The sequence below is a fragment of the Protopterus annectens genome, chromosome 10.part0 (assembly GCF_019279795.1).
Source record: "Protopterus annectens isolate FY-2018-M chromosome 10.part0, PAN1.0, whole genome shotgun sequence".
NCBI lineage: Eukaryota > Metazoa > Chordata > Ceratodontiformes > Protopteridae > Protopterus > Protopterus annectens.
Window position 1 is genome coordinate 995,215,308 of NC_056744.1, and position 24,829 is coordinate 995,240,136.

The 24,829-nt window shown below is 39.6% G+C and overlaps 1 protein-coding gene across 1 annotated transcript in view; it reads right to left on the reverse strand.

The window, feature by feature from the left end:
- The window catches only part of LOC122813440 (AP-1 complex subunit mu-2-like), a 1,149,616-nt gene that overhangs the window by 280,209 nt on the left and 844,578 nt on the right, over nucleotides 1-24,829 (reverse strand). The window contains exon 8 of the mRNA XM_044085755.1: nucleotides 17,499-17,570. Coding sequence (XP_043941690.1) covers nucleotides 17,499-17,570 — 72 coding nt within the window. The remainder of the gene's footprint in view (nucleotides 1-17,498; nucleotides 17,571-24,829) is intronic.

The window sequence follows — 24,829 nt, forward strand, 5'->3', positions numbered from 1 at the left end:
GTTCACCAACTTCCTTCCCACCTTCTTCCTTTCTCCTGCAGATTGAAAAGGACCATTGTAGACATGACTCATTTATTCTTCCACTTTGTCTTGGCAACTCTCATTAGCTCTTTCTGTACCACCCCCAAAAAATCCTTAATGGCAGTCCATTGCTACTACTCTCCTTTGCACCCCGTCCACCCTTCCTAGTCCATTGTTTATCAATACCCTATCGTTTCACGGTCTATCACCCTACAATTCCAGACCCTGGCCTTTGTGGCTCTTGCTTGAACATTTTTTCATGGCCAGTGTAACCCATAGTGTTGAATGGTCACTACTGGTCTGTGATGTCTTGACAGTAAATCATTCACCTCATCTCATTGTAAAGTGAGACTGAAAATTCTCTCTTTCTTGTTTCCAGCTTACCATCTTTTGAAAAAGTTGACCTTGAAAGGTTTGAGCAATCAACCTGACTTCTCTGCTTACCCTGGATAAAGGAACACTCCAGTGAGTTTCTGGTAGCCTGAAGTCTTCCACCAAAGCCATCAAGCTTTAAGCTTTCCATCCCTCAATTGTGTCCTTCACTATCTTGTCATCCCTCAATCCTGCAGAAGGTTGCCTGTAGTGACAGACAATGTGCTAAATTTCCCATTTGGCTCATAACTTCACTGCTGCATAGTTAACTGCTGGTCCCTTACCTTTTCCCCCTCTTCCTACTGAGTCATCTCTTTCTCTCTTATTTCCCTCTGCTCTATCTCATGATCCCCTCTCACTTCCTCTTTCAACTCTTTCCTCATGTATACAATCCTCCTGTGATGTCCCCTCTCTGGCCAGTAATCAGGGAACCTGTATCCTCACCACTGACACTGGAAGGTATATTCATCCAGTATTTTCAGATGCAGCTCTCTGCATCAAGCACAATTTCCCTCAAGAGCACACAGGGAACACACTCAGCCTGGGGTCTGGGTTTCTCCCTTTGCCTTTCCCCAGGTCCCCAATATAGCTCTCTCTGGCATAGTTGCAGAGTTAAGTCCTCAGCCGAGGGTCCAAGCCAAGTCCTCCACCACTCTCTCTGTGAAACCAGTGCTTTGTGTCCCTGCTCCAAGTAGCTGGCTGACACACACACACACACACACACACACTCTGATATTTGATTTGTGAGCGCACGTGCGCACGCACACACACACACACACACACACACACACACACACACACACACACACACACACACACACACACCTGGGACAGGCTTACTAGCTATGATCCCTTCTTCCCAGACTATAAGGTAGTTACTGCCACCAGGTCCTAAGCCAGCTACTCTAAAGCACGTGTATAATGAAGCAACTTACATTGCTGTCTTACTTTCCACAGCAAAGCAGGAGGCCCTGTGCAAATAGAGGGACAAAAAATAAACAAATATCTTAAACATCTGACATGCGCATTAACGCAGTCAGTAAGGGAATTCGAGAGGCAGAATGCTGCAAGGCATGTGACAGTTGTGTACGGAAAAGTGAACTGTGACTAATTATCAATGGAGCATGCTAAAGACAGCTGAAAATGACAAAGGGACCAGTTTTGTAAAGATGTGATACTGTCTAGGACTAACTGTTGCCAGCTGGGGTCATATCCTTAATCAAATGACTATGAATTGCTTATTTCTGAGGCATTTATAAGCTACAAAGTTCTCACGCTAAGATAAGAGCATGAATGTTGTGATGTAATCCAGACCAAAGCCGAAATTTAGTCCTATACAATGGGAATTAAACAGGGGAGAATGTTTCATTTGACAACAGTTCAGCTGTGTGTTGCAATCAATAGTATGGTAAAAAATCACAAAAACGTAAAGCAGGACAACTTTAACTAAACTTTCTATTGTTCAACAAACAGACTTTTTTCTGGCTATATCCAACACAATCTCACACTCACACACTCACACACACTCTCACACACTCACACACTCACAAACACTCATACACTCATACACTCACACACTCACACACACACCTTATCAGGCACTGGAAGAACAGGATGAAGTTCTGTTAGTAACAGGTAATTTTCAGAAAGAGAAGACCTAGGAAATTAAATGCACCAGCCCCAAAATGGCTTGTGGTCCAAATCTTTGCAATAAAGAAACTTCTGGTTAATCAGAAATACTTGGGGAAAGACTCAAACAGTTACAGACGTAAAAGAAAGAAAGCTAATGGAAAAAATAAAACAGTAAATCTTAAGAAGGCAAATTATTGGTTAAGGAACTAACAGAAAATAAACTGAAAGTGGTGCAGTGAATATACAACGGCTGTTAAGCAACTCACTTTGGAAGATATTTTGAAGGCTGCAGTGTTGCCATATCTCTCTGGACTAAAATTCTGGATATTTTCTATTTCTGTGCAGAGTTGATCAGGATTTTGGGAGATCACGTGTTCGACCCAGAGTCCGCAAAGGCAATCACCATTACATCAAAGGCCTCCTGTATGCAGCAATTGAACCACACTCTGCTTAGAGAGGTGAGGCTGGTGGAATACAGGTACATTTTTCTAACCGCAAGTCTATATAATTTTTTTACTGTCACGGCACAGCTGACCTCTGTAGAGGGGTACCAACCATGTAGATTAAGGAAGGTGTTGGGAACCTCCTTATAAGAAACTTACAGAAGGAAGATGTGGGACTTAAGAAGGGAAAAAAGACTGAGGCCTCCACTGAAAGAAGAGGAGGACTAGGAAAAAAAACAGCTGACACAGAGGTAAGGCATCTCTCACAGTGGCTAAGAGAACAAATGAACCCTAAGGATCCTGGGAACAGATGCATGAACAAGGAAGCTGGAAATCACTGTCGCATCTAGGACAAATGACCGGATACTGGAAATGAGAAACAGTGCATGAGTGAGTTTATAAAACAGGAGAAAGCTTTTAAACAGATGGTGAACACGGTAATGTTGGTTCAGATGCTACTTTGTCCTTGGCATGTGGGATGGCATAATGCACTACATAATGGTTTTAAACTGAGGGCTAACATGAGATGCAAATCTTATGTTGCTGTGATGTTCTGCATGTCTTGGAGTAGAACCGAGACCATAATGGATGGGTTTGTGTAGTTCACCAGTAAATATTTAATTGAGCAAAGGAGGGAGGGCTAAAAAAAGTGCAGGGGAAATCCTAGCCTCAGCTATCAGATTATCAAAGTCATTAGTAATAGTGAAAACAGTACAAGAGATTTGCTAGCAAATGGAAAATCATTTCAACATGCATGAGGGAAAAAGGGACATGATTAATAAAAATGGAAGGTAATGAGCACTGAATTCCACACCGTATGCCAAAGGAACCCCGTCTTCAAGTTCTGATGGAACAGCACTGCATAGATACTGTTGTAAAAAAAGACACGTGGCATATGGAAGACCAGGAGTGGAAAGTAAACACATACACAGCAGAAACTGTGAAACTAAAAAGTGGAGGGAGTACAAGCCTATACCTATGAAAAGGGGATTGGCACATTAGAAACAAATGTGTAAACCACAGGGATGTCACCTTTTCAGATGCCAAATAAAAGATTACAGTAGTAGACTGTATTTGGTACCACATATTTAAATAAAAGATTACAGTAGTAGAGTGTATTTGTACCACATAGTTAAATAAAAGATTACAGTAGTAGACTATTTGTACCACATATTTAAATAAAAGATTACAGTAGTAGACTGTATTTGTACCACATATTTAAATAAAAGATTACAGTAGTAGACTGTATTTGTACCACATATTTAAATAAAAGATTACAGCAGTAGACTGTATTTGGTACCACATATTTAAATAAAAGATTACAGTAGTAGAGTTTATTTGTACCACATAGTTAAATAAAAGATTACAGTAGTAGATTGTATTTGTACCACATAGTTAAATAAAAGATTACAGTAGTAGACTATTTGTACCACATATTTAAATAAAAGATTACAGTAGTAGACTGTATTTGTACCACATATTTAAATAAAAGATTACAGTAGTAGACTGTATTTGTACCACATATTTAAATAAAAGATTACAGTAGTAGACTGCATTTGTACCACATATTTAAATAAAAGATTACAGTAGCAGACTGTATTTGTACCACATATTTAAATAAAAGATTACAGTAGCAGACTGTATTTGTACCACATATTTAAATAAAAGATTACAGTAGTAGACTGTATTTGTACCACATATTTAAATAAAAGATTACAGTAGTATTTGTACCACATATTTAAATAAAAGATTACAGTAGTAGACTGTATTTGTAGCACATATTTAAATAAAAGATTACAGTAGTAGACTGTATTTGTACCACATATTTAAATAAAAGATTACAGTAGTAAGACTGTATGTGTACCACATATTTCATATCATACAAACTGAACAGATTTGAAAAAGCATGAAGAAAGGTGAATACAGCATACTAGCCAACAAAATGTCCTCCTACAATACCAGATATGATCATTTGTAGACTGTTTCATCCTGGCCATATCTGAAGCCTCTCACCACTTCCTCACCTTAACAACAATTAAGTTAAAACCTCCTTTGCCAACGACTTTCAAACATGTATTAAAATCATCACCCGGTGAGTTATATAAGCTATTTGCTTCAGTGTACCTACTAGTTATACACATGCTATCTTTACTATCTGTACAGCTTCCAATGAATCAGTATATCTATATCGACATCTATATCTATATATAGATACATGTTTGAATAAACCGAAACATGGCTCTATTGCTGCAATAATCTTCTCCAAGAATGTGTTAGCCTTAGCCAGATCAACTGCCTACCTTGCTTTCATATTTACAAACTACAGTACCAGAGAAAGGCATATCGCTCATCTGGAAACAGATTCTCATTATGCCAACCCACAAAGGTAACATTTTCATTGTGTTAAATGACTACTAGCCCACCGTCTTGCTGTCCCCCTCCCCTCTGTAAAATCTAAGACAAACATGCACACTCATCTTCTGCAGCATCTCCTGATTTTCCTTATTATTTCAAATTGTCAACAAAGTCATCTGTTCTCCTGGATGTAGTGGAACTCATGAACACCTAATTAGACATCAGTATTACCACATATGTAATGCATTCAAATCTTGTGAAGTACTTCCTCCAAGATCTTAGAGAGCCTGGCTAGTGAAGGCCTTACATCCTGTGCTTCCATGCAGTTGCCTGACAACCTATCTAAAAAGGGTCAAGCAACAAGATGAAACCAAGCCATCTCTCCTTACACACCGATGTATGCTGTGACTCTTCAAGATCTGCTGCTGGGCTCAATACTGATCACAATTTTGTAAAGGGCATGTGCCCGTCACTGTGGAAACCAAGACCTCATCCAATATGCTGTTGACTCTACTATAGTTATAAAAGAGAATTTTACAAATTACAGCACATCCTCCATATCTTGCAGGCATTCATTAACAACTCAGGATTTTATCTTTAATGACAGCTAAACAATCTATGTTGCTCATACCCAAGAATTATCTATAGATAAGCATGAGTTCTGCAGACTTAGCTAGCAATAACTCACATATCAAATAAGACCAACATTCAGTACTACTACTTTGACTCTTCACCATGTAAGGAATTCAGCAGTACACAGCTTCTGCGTAGCCTTAGCAACAAGCTAAGATGTGATCTACTGCTAAATCATATTGTTAGTAAGACCAAAAATAAAAAGTCTGCAAATTATGTAAGGCCTCACCTTTCCGTTTAGAGTTAAATGTTCTGCTGTAGATTTATACCTTTCACTATCTATCCTGTTCTCTGCAAACCTTCTTATGACATTGTAGTAATCCCTTCAACATAAATTTGAAATAGCAAATAACAGAGAAGCCGGATTTACTATGGGATATCATGACAAAATTCACCACTACTTAACACTGGGTAACTTACTCTGGCTAGAATTTGATTTCAGTCTGTCACTAATACAACTACAACTTACCCACAAACATCTTTATACTTTTAAATGTCCTTCCTTGTCTGATACCATTAAATGGAAGCAAGCTTCAGGGAAATTCCAAATATTTGTTGAGAAGGCTGGTCTCTCTGCCTAAACTGAAAAACAAAATTGATGATGCGAGGTATTCTATCTCCATGAAGAAATAGAACAAACTTCCCTACAACCTGAGGGCAAACAACATGCATTAAATGAAGCCACAAAAAGGGCAAACAACATGCATTAAATGAAGCCACAAAAACATATAAAAAGTAATTATAACTTACAACTATAGCATCATTTATTTTATCCCAGTTAAAAGCGTCTTTTCAGAGTCCATTCATTTTACCTAGTGTGTAATTATTCCTAAAACTGCACCGCACCTAATCCATAGTTATTGCAATACACTGTTACCATGTTATATCACCACTTCATTTTCATGGCTGTATGTAGCTCTATTCTATTTCATACAATAAAGTCCTTAGCCACTGATTCAGGTCACTGAATACACTCAGAAGTAATGTGCAGTCCTCTGCAAGTATGGCAAGGTGCAAGGCTCAAAACACAGCAAAACTCCAAAAGAATTAGGCAGCGCCAAGTAGTGGAATACAAAATTATTTATTATTAAAATGTGACAGCACCAAAAAAGAATGCTCAGAGCACAAAGCTCAGAATGGTTTCGGCAGTGTTACTGCCTTCTTTAGTGATAACAATATCATTAATACCTGGTTGAAAAAGCCCTCCCAGCCTAATAATCCAGCTTTTTTCTTTTTGGTTGAGTAAAGTATGCCAGCCCATTTTGTCACTTCTATCACCCATAATTCAATCAATAACCAAAAATTTAAAGTTTGCAGTTTTGTGAATAAGGGAATGTCTATAAAGAGCATTTGCCTCCCTCTTATTCCTAATGTCACTCATACGTTCTGATACTGGTATTCGCAAAGATCTAAAGGTCTGCCGAATGTAAAAGGCTGAGCAAGGACAAGTGGCGAGATAAATCAGCCAATCATTACTACAATTAGCAAAAAACTTTATATATCATAAATCCTGGCTGTGTTATTACTGGAAAAATGTTTAGATGTCAATAATGTGTTTGCGTTGTGTGCAATGTCCACAGGTGAAAGTGCCCATAAGTAAATCTCCAGGTATGGTAAGTTGTTGCTTATCTGAGGTTACACCCCTACAATGCTGTGTGAATCAAGGGGTCATCCCTCTGATATGAAAAAAGACAACTGGAATCAAGTATCTGTGCAACAGAATGATCAGCCATAAGAATACTCCAATGCCGATTAATAACCTCCCTAAGGAGATTGGTATTGTGACCAAACATGATCACAAAATGCACATTATTCCTATCATCAGATATGTGGGTGTGATATTCCAACAAGGAGGATCTAGCCTGAGATGGCACCCAACTACTGGTACTAATAACATTCCCATATGGTTAGCCCCTAGTACAAAATCTATTGATTAGATCATGCTTATAATATTCATAGGTGATTTTGGAGGAGCAGACACATCTAATACACAGAAACTGTGACTTGCGAATATTTCAAATTATATTTCGTGGATGAAGACTGTTGCCATGTAGGAGGCTGTTATATTCAGGATGTTTATGATAAACCTGACTATCCAGAGTATCATCCGGATTTCTGGAGACGGTAAAATCCAAAAAATTAATCTTGTAGGGATCAAAATGAACTGTAAATTCAATCCCCACTTGTTTTCATTAAGATATGTAATAAATTCCAGTAAATATGTTTGGTCTGGTGTGAAAGGCAAAATGTTGCTATAAAGGATAAAGTGGACTATAGGTGATGGGTGCAAGTGAGTTAAGGACAACAAATGAATCAAATCCCATCACAAGCGAGTGTACAAACAAATAAAAGAATCCCCTACGCTACCTCTTCCTCTAACCCTAAACTGTTAAAAATCACACACAAACTCTCACCCCAATGGCAAAAGTTAACAGTATACCGGATACCTTTGTCTTCAGACTTCAAACACACAAACACACACAGTTTTACAGGTTAGCACAGGGTTAACTGCCCTTGTGGGCCATTTTACACCTAGCCAATTATCTCATCTGAGATTAAATTCTGCAAATTGTGTCTGTAAGGCAACTATCTTAACCATTACGCCAACCTCCAACATTTGAACAAATTACAACATACTCTATAAAACATACATATCCTTCAAAATCTAAACTTTCAGCAAACACATTTCTTACCTTTGACACCATTCAACAAAATTATCATTAGACAAAATTGATGACTGACAAAACATAGAATATATATATATATATATATATATATATATATATATATATATATATATATATATATATATATATATACTGAGGTTTCTTGAGCTGCATCCAAGCTGTAGGCTGAGACTCCTTAAAAACAGGAAAAAAGAACCATGAACTGTAACAAATCCCAACTGAGATTTCAAGTAATCAAGCACTTATAACTTGTTTAGAAATTGATACTTCTTCATTGAAAGATAAAATATATTAAAAAAATGACCACTTTCACCATTAAAAGATCTTCATCATGCTCTGTAGTTCAGCACAAGACTGATGTCAGCAGGTCAGCTGTGGCTGACAATGAAGGCATCATGCACATGGCACCATCTGAAGACAATGGCACTAAAAGCAATATTAACACTGGTGGGCACTCACATCCCCACATAAGACATAAGGATGGTAGAGAGGGGGCAAGAAAATCCTCTGGCATCTCCAGTATTTACTGCTGGACATCCTGTAATTTTTGTCCCCACATAAGCTACAAAGGAGTCAACATTACAGATGGCATCAGAGTGCTGCACAGTCTGAAGTATACACACTCACCAGTGGGTAGAAGAATATAAGTGACAGCTGCTACCATGACTTGATGACATTCCCCAAGCTATGTTTCTCCCATAGAATGAATCAGTGGATATGTAAGTCAGTGATCCAGTTAGAGACAGCAAGTATGCATACCATGTCAGAGTGACCTATGTGAGGATGTATAACTGCTGCACAGACTGTGGGACATCCTGCGCCACCAGGTACAGGAGAACAGCATAGAAGAGCATGGAGCAGACATGCCTATTGAAGTCTTCAATGCTCCATCTGATATCCACTGGTACATCCGGGCTACTGGTAAATCCTCCCTCAAGACCATGGCCTTGCAAAGGTCTGAATGCAAATAAACAAAAAAAAGGTCTGAAAGCATGGTACACAGTTACAAGCCAGACTAAAGTAATCTGTTCCAGAGGCTGCATCACTGTCACTTCTGGCCATGGCTGCCTCCAACCATAAGGATGGCCATTCCCATGGTCATGGCCTATGCTCTTCTAGCTCCACTGTGAGGGCACCCCACTGACAGAATGCAACTGTGGGACCCAGGAAAGTTGTAAGTGTAAGCCATAACCATGTCTGTTGCCGGGTTGTGTATTCCCTCCACCTACTGCCTCCCCACAAAGTCATAAAGTGCCGAGTCACCCATCAGACAAGACACTCCCAAGTTCTGCTACTGCAGGGCTGCATGGTACACCCAATCATTTATAGGATGCAAGCTCCAGCCTGACAGTAGAGGATGCAATTCCAGACTCCCACAACCTCCTAGTTGTGCTGTTGCCTGCACTATTCCCAGCCTCACCCAGTGCAAATGATAACAGTGCTCTGCTCACCCCTCTGGGGGTAAAGTAATAGTTGACATACAGCATGGCTAGTCAATGTACAGTAATGTATAACCTGGGTGTGTTAATGCATGCAACAGTTTTATTTTGCATTGCTCACATCACAGCCAAAGTTGTGAGCTAAATGCCACCTCTGCCAGTGCTGCTACATATTATGCCTGCTTCTGCCACACCTTGAGCAGCACTTCAGCCAGTTTCCTTCTATTCCAACTCTGCTCAGGTTGTCACTCAGATGGTACTATGTTCCCACACTAATATTTCATAACACCACAGTGTGCAGCATGCTCAGACCATTAATATCTGCAGGTCTCTAGTGCACATTGCATATATGCTACCAGATATATCCAAGCAGTGGAAGTATGCCTTCATAAGTATGAATATAAATTTGATGATGCCTCATGTCTGTGACAGTGTGGTGTTGTATGCATCACAGTCTGAAAGTTATTGTTAGGGGTTCATCTGCCACTCTTGCAAAGCATATAATATATTAGCTACAACACACAAGGGACAAAATAATGAGTGGGCCTGCTTTCTACATCAATGCGAGCAACATATCCAGGATTCTGTGGCTGGCAATGTGTCCATCTACCAAAGATCTTGTGAAAAAATCACCCTGCACAAAATACTGCTTCATGCCACGTGTGCCAGCTGTGATGATTAAAGGAACTGCCTACATGGTGCACCCCCTATACACTGTGCACTACTAGAGAGCTGATGAGTTGGAGCTATTCTGGTTGATAAATCACGTCATGTGGAAAATGTGGGGTCTTGATGTCAATGTGGGTGCATTCAGTAGCCCCCAGGACCACAGGGAAATGAGTAAATGATGTAAAAAATGTCCATACAGTGATGATTATTTCCATTGTTGGCCACAGAGACCACATATGCTCCTCCACATGCTGCAGCATCATGTCAAGGAACTGGTGCAAGACAAAGTTCTTCCCACACTTTTCAAGTGCTTAATAGTGTTTATCTAACAAATCAAGCAGAGCTGTACATAACCCAGGTATAAATTTGTGTCTACCTACCCAGTCATCAAGACCTGCCTTAAAGGTAGCCAAACCAGTACTTTTGTTTGACCTGTAGTGGTAACTTATTCCACTGGCTAGGAACACATTGAGTAAGGAACCTATCCTTCCAGTGAGTCTTATTTGTTGGTGTTTGGAAAACTTCTGGTTTTCCCAAGAAATAGGAGGTCAAATAGGACTGGGTCTTTCATGGTTCCAAAAGCAAGACAAAGCTTTTTTTTGCAGCAAAATGTAGACTATTAAGTATAAGAAGAGTCGTGCTAATCAGGGCACTTGACAGATTTAAGGCCTTAAACTTTCTGGGTTAGAAGTCTTTCAGGCCTTTCCAGATGAGCAATAACACTTGGATTTGTACATGCCAAAGAGGGCACTGTATTCAATGATGGGTCTGACAAGGGAAGAGTGCAGTGGTATGGTGATTTATTTGGTTCTTGAAGATATTCCCTTGAAAATTATCTGGTCCAGATCGAAGGATTTCCTGAGTATGGTATTGAAACATGATAATCAAATGAGAGACAGTTATCCATATTAAGTACCTATATCTCTCATAGGTTCATAGGTTCATACTAGGCTATCTGCTCTGGGGCAATTATAAGCCTAGCCCGATTCTGTATGGCTTACGCCACCCCTTGATTTGAGTATACTGTGCCCTTTATAAGGTTTAGTTTACTGTGCCTCTGTCTAATAGTGACACGGGAGTAATCCCTGGGACAAACCTACGATCCAGCATCCACTTATTGAGATTCCTCTTGAAGAGATTCAGTGAGGTGCTCTGCCTCACATGAACTGGAATTCTATTCCAGAGTGAAGGGAGCCTTTGGGTTATGAACCTGTCCCTCCAGCAAGTTCTATTTATTTCTGTGCTGAGGTTCAAGTCCCTCGAGCGTGTGGTTCTAAGGGATTTAGATTTACTGAGGTGGAGCATGTCCATTAATTCTGGATTTGACATAGCTTTGTATGTCAGGCATAGATCGCCTCGAAGTAGGCGGTATGCAACTGAGTAGAGCTGGAGTTTTTTTAACAGAGCAGCATATGGCATCTGTTTGAGACCCTTGATCCTCTTGGTGAGGTACTTTTGGGGTCTTTCTAATTGCTGCAGGTGTCGGGTAAGGTACATCCCAAAAGGGGCATTGTATTCTATGATGGGCCTGATGAGGGATGAATAAAGGGGCATGATTACCTCTCTTGATCTAGATGTGAAAACCTTCGTGATGAGGTGGGCTATGTAGAAGGTCTTTCTAACCACTTTGGCAATGTGGTTTTCAAAGGAGAGATTGCTATCAACTTGGGTCCCCAGGTCCCTAATAACTTTCTCTGTACTTAATGGGTTTCCGCCTATGTGGTAATTTGTGGGCACATTGTTTTTGCCAAAGGGTATGACTCTACATTTTTTGCCATTTAGCTTTAAACCATGGCGCTGGCACCAGTTATCTGTGTCTGTGAGACCTTTTTGAAGGATGTTTGTGTCAGCTGGAGAGTTGATTATGGCTCCCAGTTTGCAGTCGTCTGCGAACTTGATGAGCCATAGTCCTCCCACGTTTGCCTGTACCTCAGAAAATTATATACCAAACAAGAGTGGTCCCAGGACAGAACCCTGTGGGATGCCACTTGTGACCGGTTTCGAGTCTGACATGGCTCCAGCAACTCTCACTCTGTGGGTTCTGTCTTTGAGCCAGTTTGCGACCCATCTTGTGACATAGGGGTTTATATTTAAGCTGGATAGCTTATCTATGATGCCCGAGTGGGGTATTGTGTCAAATGCCTTTGCAAGGTCCAAATAGGCTGTGTGGACTACCTTCCCTTCATCTATGGCTTTGGTGACTGTTTCAAAGAAGTCAACCAGGTTCAAAAGGCAGGATCTGCCCTTGACAAAGCCGAACTGGGTAGGATCTAGTGTCTGTAGGTCCCCAATATCTTTGTTTATGAGCTCCATGATGATCCTCTCCATAGCCATGACTGCTATCTGTCTGAAGAGGAGTACCATTTATAACACATGATGCAGGAGCAACTTTTCTACCATCTTTTACTATGCTACACTTTTTTTTCATTTAGTTTGAGACCATTTTTGATACACTATGTGCATATTCCAGCTATTGCTGAAGTTTTCCATCAGTGAATGGCTGGACAACAGTACCCAGCTTGCAATCATCAGCAAACTTGGAAAACCACACTTGTGGGATATTGATTTGGAAGTCTACAAAATAAATGCCAACCAGGACAGGGCCCAAAACTGATCCCTGTGGCTTCACGGCAGTTAAAATGTTACAATTAGTGAGGAAACCAGCAACTTTCACAACTTGGAATCTGTTATTCAGCCTGTTTGCAGTCCAGCAGACATTTTAGGGAGTTTATATTAATCTTCTAATTTTTCGATAATACTAGCATGGGGAACAGTGTCAAAAGCCCTGATCAGGGTAAGATAAGCAGTGTACACAGCATGACTACTGTCCACTATCCATGTAACCTTTTCAAAGAAGCCTACTAGATTCAGGAGACAATACTTGCCATTCACAAAACCAAACTGATTCGTATCTATATCAGTTTAGTTGTCTATGTCTGCATAAATTAGTTTTGCTATAAGTTCCTTGGCTTTGCATATAAGGTTGGAGAGGCTGATGGATCTATAGTTACCTGGATCTGTAGAGCGGTCACCTTGTATAGAGAAGTCACACTGGCTGTTCTCTAGGCATTGGAAACAATTCTTATAGATAGGCTGAGACTGAACAATTTAATACAGGCTCAGATAGCGAGTCTATATCACTGTATTGATCTAACTATTCCCCAAACACCTCTTCGTCTAACCCAATTAAATGAATCTTAATCCGAACAATCAATTCAATAAAATACTTTCCCAGGGTACACAATCAGTTGGCCAACCCAGCGACCCCCCAAAACTCACTATTTGAACCCCCCCCTAACTAAATATACCAACTCTGAAATCACTCTACAGTGGGGAAAAGGGCAAATCCCTGTGATGGCCCACTGTTTTTTCTCCTGGGAAAAACTTTGCTGAAATGACAGTTCAACAGAATAAGATTTCACTTAATAGAGTTCAACAAAGAGGTGTTCAGTAAGCAGTGCATTCGATAAACTGATAGGGAGTCTAAGATAGCGAGTCTATATCACTGTATTGATCTAACTATTCCCCGAACACCTCTTAATCAAACCCAATTAAATGAATCTTAATCCGAACAATCAATTCAATAAAATACTTTCCCAGGGTAAACAATCAGTTGGCCAACCCAGTGACCCCCAAAAATCACTATTTGAAACCCACCCTGGTGGGGGGGCTGCACCCCCCTAACTAAATATACCAACTCTGAGATCGCACTACAGTGAGGAAAGGGAAAATCCCTGTGATGGCCCACTGTTTTTTTCTCCTGGGAAAAACTTTGCTGAAACAGTTCAACGGAATAAGATTACACTTAACAGAGTTCAACGAAGAGGTGTTCGGTAAGTAGTGCGTTCGATAAACTGATAGGGACTCCAGATAGCACACACATGGTACTGATAAGAACGTAGGCTGGTATATCTTCTGGTCCCATGGAAGTATTATTTTTCAGGGTTTCTAAGATTTGCTGCAAGATGATGTCAGGATATACTAAATTCTCTGGGATAGTGGGAGCAGCAATGTGGGTAGGAGGGATAAAAGTGGTCACTAAATGTGTCTGCTAAGATACTAACTACATCCTAGGAGTCGGAATGGTTGGTAGTATTATGGATGAGTTTGCTGCATTGCTGGACATTTTTCCTTAAGTTTCTGACATAAATGAAAAAAAGAGTTGTAGTTTCCTTTGGAATCTGCAGAAACCTTAAGTTCATATTCTGCTTTATATTTTCTAATGGCATTTATAAGTTCCTAACTGGCACATTTTAGTGTAGTCTTGAGGTACAGAGATGGGGATTTTTTGCAACTTTTCATTACTTTCTTTCTTTTGTTGTACAGTTTATTAATATAAGAATTCCACCAGAAACATTTAGTCCTGCATTTTATCTTTTTACTTAAGCTGGGCACCGAGTTCTCTATGCCACTGTTCAGGTACTGATAAATGTCAGAGGTGAATGCAACAGCCTTTTCAGTTAAGTCCATTTGCAAGGAATTGTTGGGAATTTTGCACAGATCTTCTACAAGCTACAGTAGATTTGCCTTGGAGAAGTCCCAAAAGATGGCCTCATTTGGTGGTAGGGTGGTATCACTAGGTCTGACAGAAAATATGACTAATTTGTGATCAGATTTAACCAGGGATGAGGAGATGGAAGGTGGGGTGCAGACAGGGGCTAGACTGGTATGGACAAGGTCAAGCATATTAAGAGTCTGAAGTGGGTAGTTTTGCAATTTGTTCCAGTGCATTGCTGTTAATAAATTCTAAGAAACATTGAGAATAACTATTTTTAGAGGTTTATACGTGCCAATCAATTCTTGTGTAATTGAAGTCCCCTAGTAAGAAAGTATTTGGTTTGACATTTAAAGTCTCAGAGGTGTTGAGTTAATTTCTGAGATCTTTGGGCAACACTGATGGATTTTTAGTTAGCAGTAAAGACATTTTTGACATATTAATAGTGATTTGGATGTCCAAATTATACTCCCGTGTAATTTAATGTGAAGTGATGGTGTTCATAGGTTCATAGATTAGTACTAAGCTAACTGCCCTTGCAAGCCATTTTAAGCCTAGCCAATTATTCCTTGTGAGACTCAAACCCTGCACCTTGTGTTTGTAAGGCAAACACCTTAACCATTAGGCCACCCTCCCAACCCCTAGTAAATACAGATTCTCCTCTGCAGTTACTTGAGGGTCTAAAAGCATGATAGGCACTAAACTAGTGCTAGTCTCATAACTTCATACAGCTGGGAATCAATTTACCTTTGCTTTTTCTTTTAGCAGAAACTCAACAGTAGCACTAATCCCAAGACGAGAAATGAGACATACGCTCTTTGGTGATCAGCAATCTTATCCCAAATGATGCAGATGTCTGTAGATTTGTTGTAGCCTTTTCCTGGTAGATGTCATGGATAGCAACAAGACCAATCAGGAAAGTTCCATACACAACACTCATTCAGAGATGGTCAGGAATCAATAATCCTCTGTTTCTTCTCTGACCAGGCACAAAACAGTAGCACTAATTCCAAACTGGGTCCTATGAAGCAATTATCAGACTTTCCAGTGATCAGCAGTCTCTATAAAATAATGTCTCTCTCCTTCTCTCACCAAGAGCAAAACAGAGCACTAATTCCAAGATGATTACTGAGAAGTAGAATGGAGGCCTTTCAGTGATTGACAGTCTTTACACAAATGTTGCAGATTTTTAAAAAATGGAAAAAAAAAAGGTTGCTATCCTAAGAATTGCAGTGTATACTAAGCAGTTAGGAAGATATGAAAGAAATAATATCTTAAGCTTAAGCAATCTGTGGGGAGAGCACAAATTTCAGAAGAACATGACAGAGTGGAGGGAGGACATTTGGTACTCTGGCTCTATCAAATATAGTGGGATGACAAATAAATTTAAATAACGTTCAGGGAAAGGCTTTACAAAATGATAATTCTGTGCTTACTGTCAGTCAATGAACAAGGAAGAGGAAGGAATAGATATGTGGGGGATCTATACAGACAGTGAGTTTAAGAACACAGCAGCATCAGGGTGGAGACAAATCTGATTTCTGTGATTCACAAGAGAGACAGCTTTGGATTCTTTTCTAGTTTAAATATGCAATGGAAAAAAGAATGCAATTAAAACATAGTGAAATGAAAATACACCACAATATGCAGAATAGAAGAAAGAAATAAAGCAATGTAAAATACAAGAAAGAAATATAAAGAAAAACAAAGTAATCTTTCTCCCCACAGCAGTCTATGGCAGAGTCTGAGTGAGATTTTGCAGTAAAGATGTTCACTGTGTCTTACAGTACTTACAAGTGTCTGAATTACTCCATTATAACTCAATTTCATTATTTGCATATGCGATAATTGTCTTTATCAAGTTGACACCATTATGTAGTCATTTGCATTTGATGCATTATTTCCCCTTTACTGTGGTCATATTACATGTGTCTGTGAATCATCCCCCTTTCTACATGTCACCACTCACTACAGTGTGTCACATAACACTGTGTGCTCTCTGTTTCTGAATACCAGCATCAGTTTTACATGAATATAGACAGTTAAAAGCTCAGTTATGTTCACCAAACAAAACATGTACCACATCAACAAAACAATAACTTATAAACTGCCAACTAAATATAATAAAAAGTTAAAAAGAAGCAAGCAGAATGGTGAAAAAGGGCTGCAGAGACTGTCACTGCAGATTCAGTGAGCTGGACAAGAATGCATCACAACTTCCAAAATAAAGTTTATCTGTGGATCTATGCAATGAAGATTTTTTAACTATTTTCCACCACTGCTCAAACTCCACACTATTAAAATTACATTCTTCCTCTGTAACAGCATTGATTCACAAATTTTCAGCACAATTTGTGGAACCAAAATCAGCTTAAACAGTTAAAAGACAGAAACCCTAAAATGCAAACATAACATATATATGGCAACAGTCAGACACTGAATATCTTTGCTTACAGTAAAGAAAGATACTGTCAATTTTGGCCACAGGGTGTCCTCAGTGCTTCATCACTAAGACAATACAGAAGCCTGTACCGTACTGAATCTGAGCACACCTACAAAAAGGTAGATGCCGACTCATCCCCAAATCATTAAAATTATTCTACAATGCAGTGTGTGAAAATTAGGGATACATTTTGCAACATTCTCACTCTCAAAGTTAAGCCAGTGTCTTTTGTTGTTAGACAATGCAACTTTAACCAGTTCGCACACCCAGATTGGTGATGACAGCATCACAATTAAAACGTGCTTATACCTTGACCATGATTTCCACTCTGCTGTGGGAGTACTTCTCAATCACAGACTCGATCCAGATCAGTGGCTTCACCTGCAAAATATTAGCACACACTCAGATCAGTACTATGGGGTGTGCAGGGCAATTTGTAATTTATATCACATGCAATATAAACTGAGTATAAAACCAAGCATTTAAGGTTTACTGAAGGAAGCAGGCTACATGAAATAAGTATAGAACTTACAACGGCATCAAAGGTTTACATAACAAATTAAACAAACACTGCACATGAAATAAAACATGACCATGTGACCTAGTGTGGACAGACAAGTAAACAGATTGTCGGTTATTCTCCATTTATATCCTTTGTGAGTATTAGAGACTTCAGCCCCATGAATCATCTACTTTTAATCATGAACCATTGTCTTTACTGTCTGCAATGATTTTCCAGCCCCTTCTATGCTAGCTTCCTAGAAGACGTTCCATTTCTAAAGGAACAAAGTGTTTGCAATCAGTAGTATGGAAGTTCTGGGCAGTCAAACGAAAGAAGACTAGACCAATGTATAGGACCATGTATCAGTGGTAGGTCACTTGTCATCACAGTGCTCAGGCAACTGGCCTGGTCCTTTTGAATGCTCTAAATTAATTTGTTAATTAGGAAAACCCACTAGACACAAGTCCCTTTTCATGGGAAACCAAGGAGTATTGCCTAGTTAAGGAATGTGCTCAAACTACACAGCAAGTAAATACAGAAGGATGTAAACGCACTCATTAGCAGTTCACAGCCTTAATCCTCTGTGATAATCTGCCAGCCACGCAGTGCAACATCCTCTCAGACTCGATCGAGATCTGTCAATGAAGGATTCCTGTAACATTCTATTCTGTAACAAATGGTTGCAAACAATGGCTACTTTACAACACAGTACATTCCTGAGTCTGCATCAATTAACAGTTCAGACAGAAATTTAATACACAGTGAAGGGCCAAAAATACAATTCTGGTGACTATCTTTTTTATCAATTTATGTAGGCGTAAATGGTGGAAAACAGAGTAGAGATGTGGGTCAGAAAGTCACTTAGTAAACAAGGGTTTTCTCAGAGTTCTAATCTATAATGTTTCTTCATCTACCACATTTCAGTCAACAAACCAAAATGAATCTTTATAACAGTGCTTTAAATCTAACCAATGTACGCATAACTTAAAGAAATAGAGAAAACAAAACACTCTAAATATTATAACTTAAATAAGAGCACTGACAAAAGTGCATCAAAAAATAAAGTGATGCAAAATGGGAAGAAATGTAGCAGAAATGCAAGGGTAAAATACAATATCACTAACTTAACAGACTGAAAACTGAAGACTGTGAAATTATTTGAAACAGTACCAAACAGAATGCATACTATAAAGAGTAAACATAAGAACAGTGAAAGCAGGACACCATAAAAAGGCCAAACTAAAAATTAAGTGTTCAAAACAAACCATAATATTTATGACCTGAATCAAAAAGATTTGGGGTACCAAAGCATAGCATTCTGCCAATAATATCTACAGAGAAGGACAGCAGATGCAGCCTAACACTCAGTTGAACAGAATGGACAATCACTACCCCAAAAACATCCTGTTTATGAATAACATTGTGATGCAATACTAGTCTATATTATAGACATGTACTATCTGTGCAAGGCACCTACAGAAAGTAAAACTTGAACCGCCACCATGTGGGCAGAGAAAGAATGAGAACAACAGCCAGACACATGAGAGTTCTGTGTCTGTCCAAGTAAGCATCCACAATGAAGATATAATACATTTTAGGAAAGGCAACTATGTTGTGAGTAAAAAGATTTCAGCCAGTGACTGGGACCTGATGAACAGTGTGATAGCAGAAGTAGTAGTCAACACTGTGCATGTACAAACTAGGACCACTCCAAAGATAGAGAGACCAAACTAACTCGTATACAATGTGTGCACTTAATGGATGTGTTGGCAAATGGACTGCAGTCATGTTTTTGTATGGTACAGAAAATAATGATCTGTACAATGGAGGTTGAAAAGCTGAATGTGCAGTCAATGGAACAAATCAAGAGACCTCTGCACTCAGGAAATAGGCATGGTGTCCGGCAGAAATCATACATAGCTATATGTGGTCAGAACTTTATCTATGACAATGCACAGTGAACAGGAGAAGCTACACATGGCATAAAACAAAAAAAAAGGATTTTTCAGCAGTTCTGCCCACTAGGAGTAACTTTCTACCATTGGTTGCAGGTCTGTATCCCTTAACTATTAGGGTACTGGGGATGGCATAAGCTCTGTGTATTCCACACAGGATAGTCCATTGGTAGTAACAACATGCAGTGTGACACTGCAAATGGTCTTAAGTGATAGGTGATAATATCAGAATCTCAGATTTCCAACTGCTTCTAAACCTTGCTGGGAGTACTACAGGGCTATATCTGGTATGTTATGTAGAGACCTGGTAGACTGATGGACCATTCCATCAAATTTTGGCAACAGAAAAATAACTTAGCAGCCTAGGGTAACGTGATTGGTAAAGCCCTCCACAAACCAGTGCATTGGTCTTTGCCCCTGCACCCCTTCCTTAGCAAATATAACATAGTATGAAGTTGCACAGTTTCTCAAGCCATTTGTAGAAAAAAAAATGGAATGGTCCATTGATCTTCTGTGACTTGATAAACTGCACATTTACCATGGCACCTCCCCATTAGAAAGCTGATCTCTACCTGTGCAATGCTACTTTATCATTGCACCATAGTTTGGCTAGGCAATGCCTCCAATATATATGGAAGAAGATACAACACTGGACTCTTCCATGAAGGCTTGCGTGCTGCTCAGGGCAGCACCTCACTCAGAATGTAAACTTCTATAGAATCCAGCAGACTGTAAAAAAACAAATAAAAATTAGCATATCAGCTGTGTGTTATAACCTTTGTGTCGCCACAGTGGTGCAGCAGTTAGCGTTGTCACCTCACAGCAAAAGGTTCTCCAGTTTAATTCTCAGCTGGAGCACCTTCTGTGTGGAGTCTGTACATCTTCCCTATGTGCAAGTGAGTTTTAAAGACATGCAGTAGGTGCATGTTTGTGTGTGTGTGTGTGTGTGTGTGTGTGTGTGTGTGTGTGTGTGTGTGTGTGTGTGTGTGTGTGTGTGCGCGCGTGCCTTCTATGAAGGTTCGGTGCCGGACTGGCAACTTGACACAGAAAACTCCACTGCCAATCAATCTAAGGACCAGTGATCTGCTGTGGCGCCCCTTAACGAGAGAAGCCGAAAGACATTACTTTTGTTATAACCTTTGTACCAAGCAGCTTTTCAGTGACTGAATGCCTTGGGTAAATAACCCTCTTATCAAAGCTGGGCAATCATGAATGCTTAAGACAGTATGAAATCTTATTTTTGCTCTTTTACTTACAAATAATGTAGAAATACAAGAAAAAAAATAAAACACTTTTTAAATCAACTCACTAAAGCAACAGTAGTACTGTAATGTATTATGAGAAAAAAATATTAATTTCAATAAAATGAAACCTCTCTGATGAGAGAAACTAGTAATTGAAGTATGCATTTTAACTGAGTCACCATTTTGTGAAAGCCGGGTACCACATTCTTTGATCCTCTGCATCATGTCGTGGAGGGCAAGTATTTTACTTCTGGGGTGAATTTTGGTGTTAGTTACATTCATTCAAAGGATTCAATGTCTAAAACATCTCCTGTTCACAAAGTAAAAATGCTGGCTGAAAGCAAGTCAGTTGTATCAAATGTATTGCTAGCAGAGAAATTAATATTATTTCCTTACACTATACATACTGCTGCTTTGTGAGTCACCTACAGATAAAATGCTGAAATGTTCTTTTTCACCACAGTGTAATGATATGGCTGATGCACTAAAAGCCTATCTAGCTTAACTCTTGAATCAGGCATTCAAAATTCCCAGGAAAACGGAGGATTTATTACCACAGCTAACTATATGGTGCTCTAACTTTTCATGTCATTTATTATTATTATAATTCAGAGTAAGCAAAAAGCTCTGTGGACAAGGACTCAGTACATCAACCAATCAAGCCAATGAACTCCTAAAACATTAAAAGCAAAACAGCACACAAAGGAAAAAAAAAGAAGTTATGTTCTTACCATAGCATTTCATCTTTGTTGTTGATCTTCATTCATTCATTACTGATGGGTATTGGTTCTGTCCTCGGAACTGAGTCAGCCATTAAAACAAACTCGCACCACCCAAAAAAACTCTCGAGCTAAACTTACCTATAGTGCCGCTCTCTCTCTCTATCACCTCAGACTGAGTTTTCCCATAAGAAAGAAAGCGGAGGCTTTATCTGAGCAAATTCCTTATCACAGAGCTTGGACCAAATATATCAAAGAGCTTGGACCAAATCCGAATCTCCAGGAGTCTTTCAAAGGGGGTAGAAGGGTGGGATGTAATTAATGAATGAATGAAGATCAACAACACAGATGGAACATTATGGTAAGAACATAACCTCTTCATCTGATGTTGTTAATCTCCATTCATTCATTACTGATGGGACAGAGTCCTTAGCTACTTTATGCCCTGGGAGGCCTAAGGAAGGATGTTCCTGAGCACCATTGAACTAAAAGATGTTCTCCCCCTGGAGATCAAGTCCAGTTTGTAATGAGTGATAAAGGTATGAGGAGTAGCCCATGTTGCTGCAGCACAAATGTCATCCATGGCAGCTCTTGAATGAAAGGCAACAGATGTCACCACTGATCTGGTTGTATGCGCTTTGTCAGTAGAAGAACTTTGTTTTGTTAGTAAATAAAGGAAATACAATCTCAGCCATTTAGCTAAAGTTGCTTTAGAAACAGATTTTCCCAATTTTGGTCCTGAGAAGGTTATGAATAGTTGGTCAGTTTTCCATAGTGATTTAGTCCTGTCCAAGTAGAAACGTTACTGTCTATGCACACCAAGCAAATGCAGGTAATATTGTCCTTTATTGAAAAATTGGGAAAGAAGACTGCCAGGTCAGTTGTTCGATTAATAGTCAGATCTGAAATAACTTTGGGTAAGGAGGAGGGATTAGCCCGGAGTGATACTCTGTCTTTATGGAAAAACATGTAAGGACGTTTTTTGCACAAAGCTTGTAGTTCAGATATTCGCATTGCTGAGGTAACAGCTACCAAGAATAGTTTTCCAGAATAAAAATTTCATATCGCAAGTGGCAGCAGGCTCGAAGGGAGGATGAGTCAAGGATTGTAGCACCAAAGTCAGATTCCAAGATTCGAATGGCTCTTTGAAGGGTGGTCTAATATGTGTGACACCTTTCCGAAAGGTTTTACAGAGACGGTGAGATATCAAGGATGAGTCCTGGAAGCCATTGTGAAAGTCTGAGATGGCCACCAGGTGTACTCGAATAGTGGAAGCTGCCGCTCCAGAATGGAGGGAGTTTGATAAATAGTCCAGTACCAAACTCACTGGGGCTGAGAAGGGGGTAAAGCCTTTTTTCTCGAGATCAAATTATGAATCTTCTCCATTTGCTAAGATACAGTTTCCTGGTAGATGGTTTGTGGGAAGCCAGAAGAATGTTTCGTACAGGGGAGGATAAGTTATTCTGCCTGGCAATTACTGGAAGTGCAGGAACCAAGCTGTCAGCTTGAGACTCAGTATATTCGGATAGATCAACCCTTGCAGGTGCAATAGCAATTCCCGAGTCAGATCCAGAATCCACGGTTGGTGGAGCAGGTGATCAATGCTTTAACTAAGCATATATTAGAATTTCCTGACCACAGTTTTAAATACACAGTAATAGACCGAGTTCAAGTAAATATAAGACAACCCTTTTGCCCTCCATTTGGAGAAAAAATAATTACTGTGGCAGTTAAAATTAAATGCCTCAACATGGCCATGTCTGAATAAGTACATCTTAATTTATTGTATTCTGAGATTAAAAGTTTTAGATACATATGTAAAAAATGAGAGAAGCAGGAATTTATTCAGTCATACAATAAAAGTTAATGTATAACAATACAGTATATAATATCATTTTATGTATGTTTTCTATGTATAAACACATTTTCTAAGGGACGTTTATCATTGAAATTGTTTTATGAATGAATTCCCATAAGGGCAGTATTTTATTGATTGTTTAAAAAAGTTTTATTAAGTACTTTATAGATAATGTTTATTTAAGAAACTGAACCGATTTGGGGAAATTTTCTCATGAAACTTTAGGGGAGTGCATTTTGTAAGGGTTTATATGGTAATTAACTGATGCAATTATTATATTAGTTTTTAATTGATTAAATCCAAATAGGGTGTAAGTATGGTTAGAAGCAGTTAATGTCTTATCTTCATATTGACTGGACGAAAGTGCTTATTTTAATAAAAGTTCTTTGTTTTCGTTGTTTGTCCTGCAAGTTGTCCTTTTTGGTCAATTTGTGGATTATCTGGATGGTCTTATCTTCATTTGTGTTTCGTCTGGAGACCCTGATTATGCAGACCCTTTTTGCCTCTGGAGGGGGAGTCTTCCTGATTGAGTTCCCTCTTCTGCCCTGGGGGAAAACTCACCACGTGTGTTGTGGAAAGGACCCTGAACTTTCCTGTACCACATCTTTCCGCTCCTCTTGATTCCTACAGAAGGATCATTGGAGGCTGGAAACATGGACAGCCACGGCAGACAGGGTTTTGCCATCCTTTTCACACCTGGCTAATGTGCCTTTTACCTTTGGGCCAAAAAAAGTGGAAGCTTCCATGGGAGCATTGAGAAAGGAATACTTAAAAGGGTCTGCAAAATAACATAGGCGCATCCAGGCATGACGGCTCATGACAATGCCTGCACCCTCTGCTCTAGCCACCTCTTCGGTAGTGTGAGAAATCAACCGCATGGATGAGTTAGATATAGACACCAGGGTGGCAAGCTGTGAGGCAACTTTGTTGTGTACCTCATCAGATACTGCTCCTGCTAGTGCTCCAAGAGTTCTGAAATCAGGTCTCTCTGGAGAAGGGTAAAATGTGCCAAGTAATTCAAGGAACGAATGGCAAAGGTCGATGAAGAATATACCTGCTTCCCTAACATGTTCATCACCCAAGACTACCTGTTTGGGGGATGGACAGTAGGATTCTCCTTGGTGGGTTCTTTCCTAGTGGCCACCACCACCACCATAGCATCTACTGGTAATGGGGGTGATCCTCTGGAGGGGAGAGAATTTTGCCTGCTCTCCGAGGGATAGGTTCAACGGTGTCAGGATTCCTCCAAGTGCACTGCACAATGAGGTGAACTAGATCATCTTCAGACGGGGGTCACCCAGGAAGCAGAAGGTCGAGCACGGAAAGCCTGCAAGAATACAGACTCCTCAGAGGAAGGGTTGG